This window comes from Rutilus rutilus (genome assembly GCF_951802725.1).
Source record: "Rutilus rutilus genome assembly, chromosome: 13".
Lineage (NCBI taxonomy): Eukaryota > Metazoa > Chordata > Actinopteri > Cypriniformes > Leuciscidae > Rutilus > Rutilus rutilus.
This window is the reverse complement of record NC_140218.1, coordinates 22,003,046-22,015,411: the sequence shown is the minus strand read 5'-3', so window position 1 is coordinate 22,015,411 and position 12,366 is coordinate 22,003,046. Positions and strand designations below refer to the sequence as shown.

General features: G+C 39.9%; 1 protein-coding gene across 2 annotated transcripts in view; it reads right to left on the bottom strand.

The window, feature by feature from the left end:
- The window catches only part of vps13d (vacuolar protein sorting 13 homolog D), a 42,067-nt gene that overhangs the window by 14,918 nt on the left and 14,783 nt on the right, over positions 1-12,366 (bottom strand). For both annotated transcript variants that reach the window (XM_084428760.1, XM_084428761.1), the window contains exons 26-52: positions 11,564-11,714; positions 11,119-11,332; positions 10,831-11,002; positions 10,312-10,427; positions 10,015-10,227; positions 9,046-9,317; positions 8,360-8,493; positions 8,107-8,262; positions 7,839-8,028; positions 7,072-7,146; positions 6,777-6,974; positions 6,600-6,689; positions 5,939-6,079; positions 5,689-5,814; positions 4,134-4,239; positions 3,902-4,054; positions 3,578-3,713; positions 3,247-3,294; positions 3,023-3,173; positions 2,713-2,929; positions 2,374-2,621; positions 2,074-2,265; positions 1,840-1,966; positions 1,492-1,634; positions 1,077-1,207; positions 789-964; positions 547-670 (exon numbers count right to left, since the gene is read on the bottom strand). In XM_084428760.1, the coding sequence (XP_084284886.1) occupies positions 547-670; positions 789-964; positions 1,077-1,207; positions 1,492-1,634; positions 1,840-1,966; positions 2,074-2,265; positions 2,374-2,621; positions 2,713-2,929; positions 3,023-3,173; positions 3,247-3,294; positions 3,578-3,713; positions 3,902-4,054; positions 4,134-4,239; positions 5,689-5,814; positions 5,939-6,079; positions 6,600-6,689; positions 6,777-6,974; positions 7,072-7,146; positions 7,839-8,028; positions 8,107-8,262; positions 8,360-8,493; positions 9,046-9,317; positions 10,015-10,227; positions 10,312-10,427; positions 10,831-11,002; positions 11,119-11,332; positions 11,564-11,714 (4,200 nt within the window). The remainder of the gene's footprint in view (positions 1-546; positions 671-788; positions 965-1,076; positions 1,208-1,491; positions 1,635-1,839; positions 1,967-2,073; positions 2,266-2,373; positions 2,622-2,712; positions 2,930-3,022; positions 3,174-3,246; positions 3,295-3,577; positions 3,714-3,901; positions 4,055-4,133; positions 4,240-5,688; positions 5,815-5,938; positions 6,080-6,599; positions 6,690-6,776; positions 6,975-7,071; positions 7,147-7,838; positions 8,029-8,106; positions 8,263-8,359; positions 8,494-9,045; positions 9,318-10,014; positions 10,228-10,311; positions 10,428-10,830; positions 11,003-11,118; positions 11,333-11,563; positions 11,715-12,366) is intronic.

Genomic DNA, 12,366 nt, shown 5'->3' with positions numbered 1-12,366 from the left:
TGGTGTCTCGCTCAGTAAATTTAAAACCACCAACAGATCATATGACAGGAAAACTGGCTTTGGGGTTGAAGGAAGGTGACGAAAAATGTGCACACCTGCAAATCCCCCATTAAACCCCAGATAACAGGATGATATTAATAACAGGTAAAACATTTTTTAAGTAAAATGTGCTTTATCTTGCTATGTCTCTTTCATGAATGTTATTGTGTCCAGAATTGAACACTGACAGGAAATAATATTGTCTTGATAAATGTCATTATTTTAGGAAGTCAGAAACAGCAAACAGAAAACAGAACCAAATGTCTCCCTATGACATTTCAGAAATTCAAGAGTAGCACCAAAATTTCTTAAACAATTTAGGTTTGGGATTGCGGATAGTACGGCATTCTTATTCATGTGCTCCGACAAATTCTCATGGGTGACCTGGGTTCAAGTAAAGGCCAGGGTATATTCCCAACCATCCTAGTGCTACTCTTTAGTCTCAAATCTTCTGAACCATTCTACTGCCTTACAATACTTGATAATGTGTACCCTCGGAGGACTTACCTCAGAGATGTTATCTATACGGAAGGGTGGGGGCAGCTGGTCAGTGTCACTGAATGAGATTTGATGCGTTGCCCCTTTCAAAGCAATCTCAGCACGCAGGAAGAAGCAGTTCCCTAAAGTGTCTCTATGGAACATATAATGAGAGGTATATATGTCTATGAAATCAAGAACTTTTCCCTCAGTCATTTTCTGTTCTGTTCAGCCATCTCTAGAGAGTGAGTGTATTTGGTGGCATGAGGTACCTCATGTTGATGTGGAAAGATTTAGGTTTGTTGACCTCAAAACCTCCAGACCAGGTGCAGTTGGGTACATCCATGAGACGGACACAGAGAAGCTGATCATAGTCATTTCTAGGCCAGTGGAACACCACACTGGATCCTGGCAGGGTGGAGATATATCCATCTGGATTTGCTGTACCCTACAACAGGTCATCATAACAAACAAAACATTATCATGTATTTTCCTGTCTTTTATGATACATTCAAATATCTAAAAACATAGACAAACCCAATGAAAACATGGACTCCCACCTTTCCTCTGACAAATTCCCTCTGCGAGAAGGCTAACTTGTGAGATGATCGATTGTCAAGTAGGTATCGTGGAGCAAAGGTCACAATGTGTGTGTCAAGATAACGCCCTTTCCCCTTCCTCACATTTATTCCTATAATAAGACATTATATTCAATTATTAAATCACCTTAGCACAGGGGTGTCCAATCCTGCTTCTGGAGGGCCACTGTCCTGCTGAGTTTAATTCTAATCAAACACACCTGAACCTGCTAATCAATGTCTTTAGGATTACTAGAAACTTCCAGTCAGGAGCGTTGCGGGAAGTTGAAGCTAAACTCTTCAGGATGTTGGCCCTCTAGGAGCAGTATTGGACATCCCTGACTTAGCACAATACAAGAGAAACATTTCTTAAAATAGTATAAGCATTTCTTATTACCTATATTATAGATGAGTCCGGGTCTGTTGCTATGCTGGATGACTTTGAGTGCTCTCACTCCACTGCCCCCATCCAGAGAGAAACCCTGGCACCATCCTGGAACACCATCTGGGTGGATCCCTTTACCGATCCGCATGGTGCACCTGTTCAAAGAGGACAAGACTTTAGAGAGCTTTAATAAGGGGAAGTTATGCAGTTAAATTACATTTCTGCTATGTTGGATAATAAATAAATAAATAACTCTGGCTGTGGTTAATTAAATGAGATCATTTATTCAAAAGCATTTGATGGGTGGGCATGGTGTGAACACACAATGTTCTTTGGTTTTTCCCCTTCTCTTGCACTCACATATTGGGTTGCTCTTTGTCAGTGTAGCAAAAGAGCAGTGGGCTCAAACTCCTGGCTAACTCATGCTCTTCAAACTGCCCAGCGGCATCCGTTTTCCCATTGTCCTGGCGGAAGATCAGAGGCAACCCTGCGTACACAATAACCAATGAAAATATTACAGACATGGTGCAGTACAATTTAAGTCTTGAATTCAGATCATCAATCTGTAGTCAATGCTTAGATATGAAAGCATACCAGTCTTGTTGACAAGCCAGTAAGAAGCAGAGATGAGGATTTTTAATGCTCCTTGGGCTCTGAGAATAATCCGAATGGTGAGACAGAGCAGCCGTTTGTTGACATCGTATAGCCGCATACGCACCACATAATTTTGTGTACCGGGAGGGATGAGCAGCTCCTTACAAACAGGAAAGTTCTCTAGGAGCACACCTAAGAACAAACAGCATACTTGTGAATGCTTTATGTGGATTAAAAAAGCAATTAGGTACATTTTCATGTTAAATATGTGAAAGAAATGTAGCATGTACTCCAATTCACCTAATTCTATATTTTGTGATGTGTCTACAGCATGCAGCACTGCCTCTTTGCCCGGTTTCATGGTTCCCTTGATTGAGGTCCCTTTGATGTAGTAGTTGAGGTCACAGGGAAGGAGGTTGGCCAGCACTAGGGTGGGCAGCAGATAGATGGTGTGACCTGGTTGACGGTAGATCTGCTTTGTACCTCCCGCCACAGTTTTGGCAGGCTGCTGTTCAGGGTAGTTCTCTTTCTTAATGACGACACAAAACCTTAAAAAATAAAATAAAAAGAACAAAACGGTTTACAACTCAAGTTTCATTCGTCTTTGATATTTTCTTTCTCCTCCCAGCCTGTTTTTACCTGAAGTTGCGTTTGAGTTGTTCATCAAAGTCTGCTGACTGGCACTCTCTCTTGCTGCTGCTGACGTCACCAGGCCGCTCCACAGTAGTCCAATGGATGGGCACCTTACAGAAGAACAACCCTAAGCCTTTAGGTCTTGCCTGAAGCCTCCAAGAGGTCAGATGGAGAGGGATGGCCAAGGCCTCTCCGGGCAGGATGGGTGGCAGGACAACAGGTTCTATAGAAGGTAAACAGTTAAAATAAGATCCATAATAAATAAACATAGGTAAACCATAGCAAACAGTGTGTGTGTGGGTTTGTAGACACTTACTGTCTGGAGCCGAAGGGCTGTCTAGTCGCACTTCCATGGGAACCTCAAGACGATTCTTAACTGTGAGCGCTGACTGCACCGTAATGACCTTACGTGCACTGCCTTCCATAGTGATAGAGAATACCACTCGAACAGGCGGCAAGGCTGAGAACTGAACAGAGATTATAGACTGTGTACAAACTCTAGGATAATTTGGTGTAATGGTATGAGGTACAAACACTTACATATACATGAGGGTGTATGATGTTGGTTCTGCTAATTGGGCTGCCAACCTAGAAAAGCCAGGTCATTAAATTTTTATGAAGCATTATTTCCATTTTTCATGAACTACTAAAAGATTTTATATCTCAAAATGATCAAATAACGAAAGAAACATTCATATCAAAGACTCATGAGAGAAATCCAAGACTTCAAAATGCATGTAGAGAATCGCTAATATAATGCATTTATGAATTACTAATGATTTTATAGTTCGAATGAAGGTCAAAACTTCCTTCTCCACATAACGAACTACTAAATTTGCACAATTATAAAATGTTTGACCCATTAACTCACAGTGCTCGAGGGGTTGTTACGATCAGGGGCGGCGTAGCGGAAGAACACTCCAACCTTGTCCACTGACACTGGCTTCACCTGCTCCCAGCCCACAACACGCACCAGCAGCTGGTGGAGTTTCAGCTCATGGGTGTGTCTGATGTCAGAGCACATGATCAGCAAAGAGATGAAAAGTAAAATCAATGAGGTATTGAGAAGCAAACAGTACAGCAAAAACAAGTTAGCCTTTAAGTCAAAAACATTTCAACGTAGACTATCCTGTCCAACATCAGCACATTCAAAGCCTATTGGATTTGCATTTACAAAAGAGACACCCTCCGCTACCTGTGTCTCAGTTTCTCCCGGGCCTCAAACTCAAAAGGGAGCTCCTCCCCTGGCAGCACCTCTCTCCACTGGCTGATGTTGTGCGTATCATCTGTTCCAGGCCCATTCACTTCAGATATGGAGTCGGCACTACTGCTGTGAGATAGTGCCACTCTGTGGACACAGCAGAACCACCATGTATTTTCCCAAAATATAAAATGTAGTTAAATACTGTAGTGTGAGCTCTTCTGACCTGGTTGGTGTGGTAGTAAGAGTAGCAAACCACATAGTGCAGCCAGTATGGTTGCGTAAGGCATAGGGCACAAATGGCTGCCTCCTCTTGGAGAGCTTCATATCCGCTGAAACATGGCATGAACATAAAATCAGCCACAGGTCTCACTCAAGATTGTGAATAATGCCAGCAATATCAGATATTGTGCCTCCCTAAGGTGTGGCCCAAATTATACATTAATGGAGATGCCACAGACTATAAATGAAAATTCAGTAACAGTTTCACAACACATTCATAAACTCTGTACCAAGACAGCATGATTTTAAGAAAAATATGGTATCAAACCATTTCACACAAAACATATTTAATATGCATACATGGTAATGGGTTAGGGTCATGGGGTAAATCAGGGGTAAATCATGGGTTAAGGTTAGAAAAAAAGCCCAGAGAACGATGGTATCCTAAGCTCTACGATACCAAACACAACGGCCTTCTGACTTCTCTAAAGTTGGCTACGCGTCTATGAACTGTACCTCGGGCATGAATCTGCTGCTCAAGACAAGTCAAGCTGGTAGAGCTTCTAGTTCTAAGGTAGGCAAGAGGAAGACCTGACAGCAGAGAGAAAAGGAGAAGAGAGAGACATGCTAGGAGGCTGTAGGAAGAGGAGCGGAGACGCATACGGTCAAAGAGAAGGGTAGAATGAGTTGCACACATCATGGTAGTATATGTTGCGATCTTCTCTAAAAATACAGATAGAACTAATTGTTAGTCACTAATTCAGCATGATATTGAGATTTACATTTAAATTTGTTGTTGATTTTCTGGGTTTAAACTGGGTTTAAACTTTATTTGAAGGATTAATTTTCAAACCATTCAACATTCACTTGTTTAAAGCTGAAGTGTGTGATTGTAAAGATCTTAAAAGACTATCCTGCCATCCTAGCTATGTTCTATCCTAACTTAAAATGCAGAAACAACTATAAGCAAAAGATTTGTAGGGATGATTTCTCCCGTTTGTCAGACCAGTGACAGACATGGAGAGAGTTTGGAAATCCTGATTAAAAAAAATCTGTATTTTTGCAATTTAGCCTTCGAAAGTTTGAGGTCAGTAGGATTTTGTTTTAAAGAAATTAAACCTTTTTTTCTACAAGAATACATTCAATTAATCAGAAGTGACAGTAATTAATGACAGTAAAAGATTTCTATTACAAATAAATGCTGTTCTTTTGAACTTTCTATTCATCAAAGAATCCTGAAAAGTTTTACGGGTTGATAAGAAATAAATAAATAAAACTTTAAAATATATTACACTTTAAAATATATTAAAATAGAAAACAGTTATTTTAAATTGTAATAATATTTCACATTATTACTATTTTTACTGTATTAGTTATCAAATAAATGCATTTGTGGTGAGTATAAGAGACTTCTCTCAAAGACACTTTTGAACAGTAATCTATATTTGGTGACACTAGTGGTGCCTAAGTTACACACTTCAGCTTTAAAAAATGCAGTATAAGATTTATTAGACAGGTACGTCACTCCAGTGCAGGTTAAGCAGACGGCTAATACTCACTCTGGGCAAAGGAAGGGGGGTCCACTGATGACCCCATCCAAGACAGAGTGGTGGAGGGCTGTGGCGACTGCTCGTCTTCCTTGCAGTAATCTGCCAACCACGAAGTCTTGGTGGTGCTGTACTGCTCTGTGAGTCAGGACGACAGGCCCGCAGAAGGGTGTCAATATTAACATACCACTTATAAATATGGAAGCAAACAGTTAGAGAAAAGCATGGAGGCCTATGAGTGTGTTTGACCCAGACTATGTACCCAGTAAGACAGAGGTGATGTTGACATCCAGCCTCTGCTTGGCTCGTACTCCGATCTTCAGGCGAGGAGGATGGAGCCGGCCTGCCGCCTGTCGCTGCCAATCCAGGAAACACGGCCAAGGCTCGATGAATGGCTCCCAGCCTGTAGACCAGCAGAGACAAGTGTGTGTGCTTATGAATGTACACAGAAATACATAGTGTAGGGTTTACACTCCGTTCACAATTACTTCACAACTCAGTGCCTAAAATCGACCTATATGGTTTTTCCTTGAAAATCAGTCATTTGGCACAACAAACGTAAAATGGTCAACATAAAAAAATTCCTTCAATTAATAATGGCCTAGAAACAGTGCAGAATCCTCATATTTATTATGAAAACAGTTCAATATATCTGTCAATATCGGATATTTAATTGTGCCAGTGTTATTTTAGTACTGATTGTATACTATTATAGTATTTATTATTATAAATTTTCAATTTTAGTTTAAGTTTTAGTAATTTTGTTATGTGTTTTTGGTCATTTTTAGGGCCGAGCACCAATTTTAGCACCGATGGTGTGAGGACCCTATTGGAATTGCTCTGTTTATTATTAGGTTTTGTTGCATTAAATGATTGCTACTTTAATTTATTTTTACATATAGACACGCATGCCTAGATCTCACCTGAGAGTTCCCTGTTGTAATAATCTCCAGACAGAGTGAAACTAGCCTTGCCTTCCTGCATAGACCCAATCCTCTGGAGAACATAAAGACCTGCGATGGAAGAGAAAAGCCGCTACAGAATTGCCTGCCTACAGTATATGTGACATATGGAGTATCACAGTATGCGGTCATCCTCACGTGAGAAGGTGAGCTCTGCCAGAGGGACGTCACAGTCCAGACAGTCATCGATGAAGCAGATACACACGCTCTCGGCCTTCACTTCCACTCCAGATAGGGGATGAGCCGAGTGGCTGCTGGAGTCGGAGTCGGCTCGGCTTCTGCTCGACATGATCTCTGCATTCTCCCACAGCCATGTGGCAGCTTGGTCCAACTGACCTATAATTCAACGTACACCAATATAGACAATGCAACACACCATTCTTGGATTCACATGTGTTTTTTGCAATGTTGGTAGACTAGTGCACTGCTGTACCTCTACAGTGAATGAGTGCACGTCTGCAGTCTTCCTTCCTGAACCCAAGGTCCTGTAACCGCTTAAGCTGACCTTCTACAATGAAATATTAGTAGAAACTTCAGCAAAGCTCTTTTCTAAAAACGTCACGTATTTACTTGAAGGTGTGTTCATTTTTAGGTGAACTATTCCTTTATGTCAATTCAAACCAATGAAAATCATGCACAATCTAAAATATATGGAAAACAGGTGCCTAACCAAACAGGTTTTTTTAATGATACAAAAAGTCAGCACACTGTTGCTTCCACAAAAATATTATTGAGCTCTCCAGAACACTATAATGTGATCTTTCATGTGGCGTCTTCCTGATGAAGAGATCTGCTGCTCGAAATGTCACAGTGTAGTGCTCTGATGAGCTCAATACATGGGGACAAACAGTGTGCTGACTTTGTTTTGTATTGTTTTAAACCAATGACATGACCAAACCAGTCTGAACGATTTGGATGTCTGTGTTTTCAGTGCATGATCACAATAAGGCTATCATATGCCTTCAGACTTGGAATATAGCACATGAGTCAAATGAACCACTTTTATAATACTTGTATAGAACTGTTGTTTCCATTTTTAATCTTAAAAGACTCACAATCACTGCAATTGAATAGAAAAGGTAACTAAAAAAAAAAAAAAGGAATATAGGTTTGGAATGACATGACCGTGAGTTAATGACAATATTTTAATATTTTAAAGTATTTAAATAATATAAATATTTTTTTAATTAGTGAACAAACCCAGTAAAGCCTCAGTCTTGAGCCTGAAGCTGTGCTTTGCGTCTGTACTGGCAGTGGATGCTGAACTCTCAGCTTCTGTGGCAGTGTCTGACGGGCCGGTGGATCCTGTGGTGGGAATGGACTTAGCTATTGCAAGGAAAAGCTGCACATCATTGTAGGAAAGACGGATGTCTAGAGCAGGAAACTGGATCTGTGGGGGAAACAAAATCTTGAATTGTGCACTTATGGCTCAATCCTGACCTGTGGTTTAATTCAACTCAGTACTGACCTCCAAGAGAGGTGGAAAGTCCGCTATGTTGAAGGCATCAAGGAGCCCTGAACTGCTCTGGTACGTTGGGCTGCCACAGAGCTCCATTTGCACATTGACAGGATCAATGATGGACAAAGCTGTTTCCTGCTCACTGCCCAGCCGACATGAGAATACCTAAACAGGTATAAAAAAATTAAAGATCAAACAATCAAAACAACGCTTTCTATTATGTCATGGATATTGTAAAATCACAGATGTCCAGGCCAATTACCTCAATGCCGGCTAAGCTGCCAGAGAAAGGCCTGTCCAGAAGTCGAGGCTTGTATGTCAGCACAGTAGTGCCTTTCAGAATGATAGCGTTGGTGTCCAAACATGAAGAATCTTCAACGACCACAAACTCTGTCCCTGGAGAAAAAAAAAAAAAAAAAAGACTTATTTAAGCTTCCATTCTATGTAATCTATCTATCTATCAGAACTACTAAACTAAAACTTAACCTATAAACTTAAAACCTTCAAACTTAAAGCTGTTAAAACTACTTCAAATTTTCTGGCTAGGCTTTCAACATCAAAGTTTGTCCTCAAACTGTTTAATGTAGTTTAATACTACTTAATTAATATTCAGCAGGATTCCAAAAAAATAAATAAAAATTATCAAGGTTTCTACAAAATATTAAGCAGCACAACCGTTTTTAACATTGATAATAATTCAAATGGTTTTTTTTAGCAGAAAATAGGCATATTAGAATGATTTCTGCAGGATCATGTGACACAGAAGACTGGAGTAATGATGCTGAAAATTCAGGATTATTGAATTTATTATTTATTAAAATGTAATTATTGAATCACAGGATTATTTTAATATTCAACATTTTCCTTGCCATCAAAAAGAACTGCAATGTCCCAATGTAATTCCTAAATCTGCCTTTAGAAAGTAACAAAATATTGTTAAGATGTTACCTGTCACATTGAGTTTGACCTCCAGGTATTTATCTTGAATGACCGGCACAGTGGATCGCTTAGTGACCACGCCACTCTTAACAGTTTTGGGCATGACAGCCGCTGTGCTGCCTTGGTCACTGCTGCCACTTGGCCAGCGCTGGTGGGTAGGCGCTGCTTCTTTTTCCACAGGCATCTGCAAAAAGTCCCTTACCATCTGCAGCCAATCAAAAATGAGGAATACTCGCAGATTGTTTAAAACCACAGTGAAGCACGAGGAGTCCCGCGTAGATCTGTGAGACAGAGAAAATATGGAGTAGAAAAAGCAATCTTCAGATGATAATAATAATAATTTGTTAAATTTATATATCAGTTTTCTGGGTACTCAAAGTGCTTTACATAACTACTACCAATGCGCAGCATCCACCTGGATGATGCAACGACAGCCATTGTGCCAGAACGCCCACCACACACCAGCTTATTGGTGGAGAGGAGACAGAGTGATGAAGCCAATCGTATATATATATATATATATATATATATATATATATATATACATAAATACATACACATATATATATATATATATATATATATATATATATATATATATATGGGGATGATTAGGAGGCCACGATGATGGACAGAGGCCAATGGGAAAATTTGGCCAGGATGCCAGGGTTACACCCCTACTTTTTTTTTTTTTGAAGGACAAGTCAGGACCTTGGTTTAACGTCTCATTCTAAGGACCGTGCTTTTTGACAGTACAGTGTCCCCATCACTATACTGGAGCGTTAGGACCCACACAGACTAACACCTTCACTAACGCCTCTTCCAGCAGCAACCTAGTTTTCCCAGGATGTCTCCCATCCAGGCACTAATAAGGCTCAACCCTGCTTAGCTTCAATGGGTAACCAGTCTTGGGCTACACGGTGATAGCCGCTGACCAATGGAACGCACTTAAATGTAATTTTAGTAGTGGGCCCAGACCTGTAATGTAGCTCCAGCTGCAGAGAGGCTCGGTTGGTGCCTGTCCTGGATGGCTGCAGAACGCAGTCAAACACATTGTGTTTTCCTTCTGTTGGTCCACTGCACCCAGTGAATCGAGTGTCATGGGCCAGGAGTGAATGGGACACTAGGTTCACAGATTTGGAGCTATTAGAGAAACTCTCAAACAGGAGCTTAGATTTCATGAAGTCAAACCTAGTGAGAGAGAAAGAGTAATTATACTTTTTATCTATAAAAAAAAAGTGCAAAGAAATAAAACATTTTGAACAAATGATGTACCTGGCCAAGGAGCGGTTATGACCTGTGGATTTAGGGTTGTCTAGTAACTCCAGACTGACGTCCTTCATGTCCACCAGAAGAGACAGGGATGTGTACACATCACCACTTAACACGGTCTGCATGAATACACTTCCATTAATACACTGTCCAGGCCTACAAAGGCCTTCCTTTTTTCCCCTAATTCTTATCTTTATTTTAATAATTGCATTTTTGCCTTTATTATAGAAGACGGGATAGTCTATTGACAATTTGATTTATAAACAAATTAGCCATTCTTCAAATTGCAATTTATAACAGGGATCAGCAATATTTTTGACAGTATGGGCCTTTTAAATTTTTTCTTGTTAATCACTGTTCCACTGTTTTGAAACCCTTAGTGGTAATTTTGTATTTATATCACGCATTAAGCCAAAAAGTCACATGAAAAACAATTGCATGTTATAAATTTTAACCATAAAAACTGTTCATAATTTAAAAACAACAAAAAAATAAACAGGAAAGCTGCTGTAATAAGCTTACATAGGTGCTGGGATCTTGGAGATTGTAAGGTCTGAGGAACTCCTCCACAGGCTCTCCCAGATTGTGATCCAAGAGTCCGCGAATCAGCTGATACCTCTCCAGGTCCAGGGAGCAGTGTACAGAAGACAGACTACCGTGGATGGACATGTCCGGGACGGCATGACTTAGTTCCCTGAGACAATGAGAAAATGAAATACATGTTAATAACAAAGACAAAGGAAACCTAAACTGGGAGTATTTACGATTAAGGCAGGAAAACTTAGGCTTTCATAAGGACAATTGACTGACTTGTCAAGGTTGCGCTCAACTTTCAGCTTTAGACGGCAGCGCTCCTTTAGCAGGCTCTCTCCACTTCTATGTACTGAGTAGGATGGGAAGACCAAGTCTGTTTCCAGATGCTTTCCAACACTGTCCCATGGCTCACAGGGAATCCGCTCTGCTGCAAATATGTCCATCTCCTGAAGGTCCAGAGCTATACAGTCCAGCAGACAAACATGATCTTCTGTAATAAAAGGACAAGTCATTTATCACACAAGTTTGGGTAAATATAAACACCAGAGTCCAGAAAAATTTGTTCACTGATAAAAATGTTTTGAGCATTTAAGTTAGAGATAACTTCAGAATTACAACACTTGAGTGCCACCGCTCTGCTTTGAGATCAGGTTCACCCTATTTATACATATTGAAAATATTGTTTCCCACAATAAGTGCATTCCAGATTCTGGGTGCTGACCTAGACTTGAAGGCACATCTGCTTCTGGGATGCATCCAAGGCTGGGCTGGGGTTTGCCTAGGATAAATCCAGAAGCTGTGCTGGAACTTGAAGACTTTTTTTCCCTAGCCTTCCCAGTATCAGAGGCAGACTGGGCATCTTTCACTCGATCCTTCAGAAACGATTACAGTGTTAAAAAACATATATATAGTATAACATTAATTGTTCTTTAAAAAAATCAGTATAGAAATTAGAACTGCACAATATATCGAAATTATCGAAATATCGCAAATGCATATATCGCGATATGCATATCGCAACAGCTTGCAATACCTGGGGTCATGAACAAAAGACAGAGAGAAAATCACTCACTGCTCTTGGCTGAATAACTTTTGTAGCTTTAATAAGAATCAGTATCCTATATATTTAATTCATACAGTGAAAACTAAGCAGGGTTTATTTTTACATTTGATTATTCAGTTTCTGCTGTTAAATAAACCTAATGTAGGCCTACCTGAAACCCTAAACCCTGTGGTTTACACTGATGTTAAAATAACACTTATTATGCTACAGTAAAACACTGCTGTTCACTTTCAGAAGTTGTAGGGATGTTTTCTTGTCACAAAAAGAATGTGAAACACGTATGTAGGTTATAAAATTTTAAATATATTTTAAAGATAATTTTAAGCAATTTTATGCTACACACTTTAAGCATTATCGTATCGCATATCGAATAGCGCATTATTTAATGAGTTATCGCATATCGCATTTTTCTTCAATATCGTGCAGCCCTAATAGAAATTTTAATTGGAAAGAAGACAGAG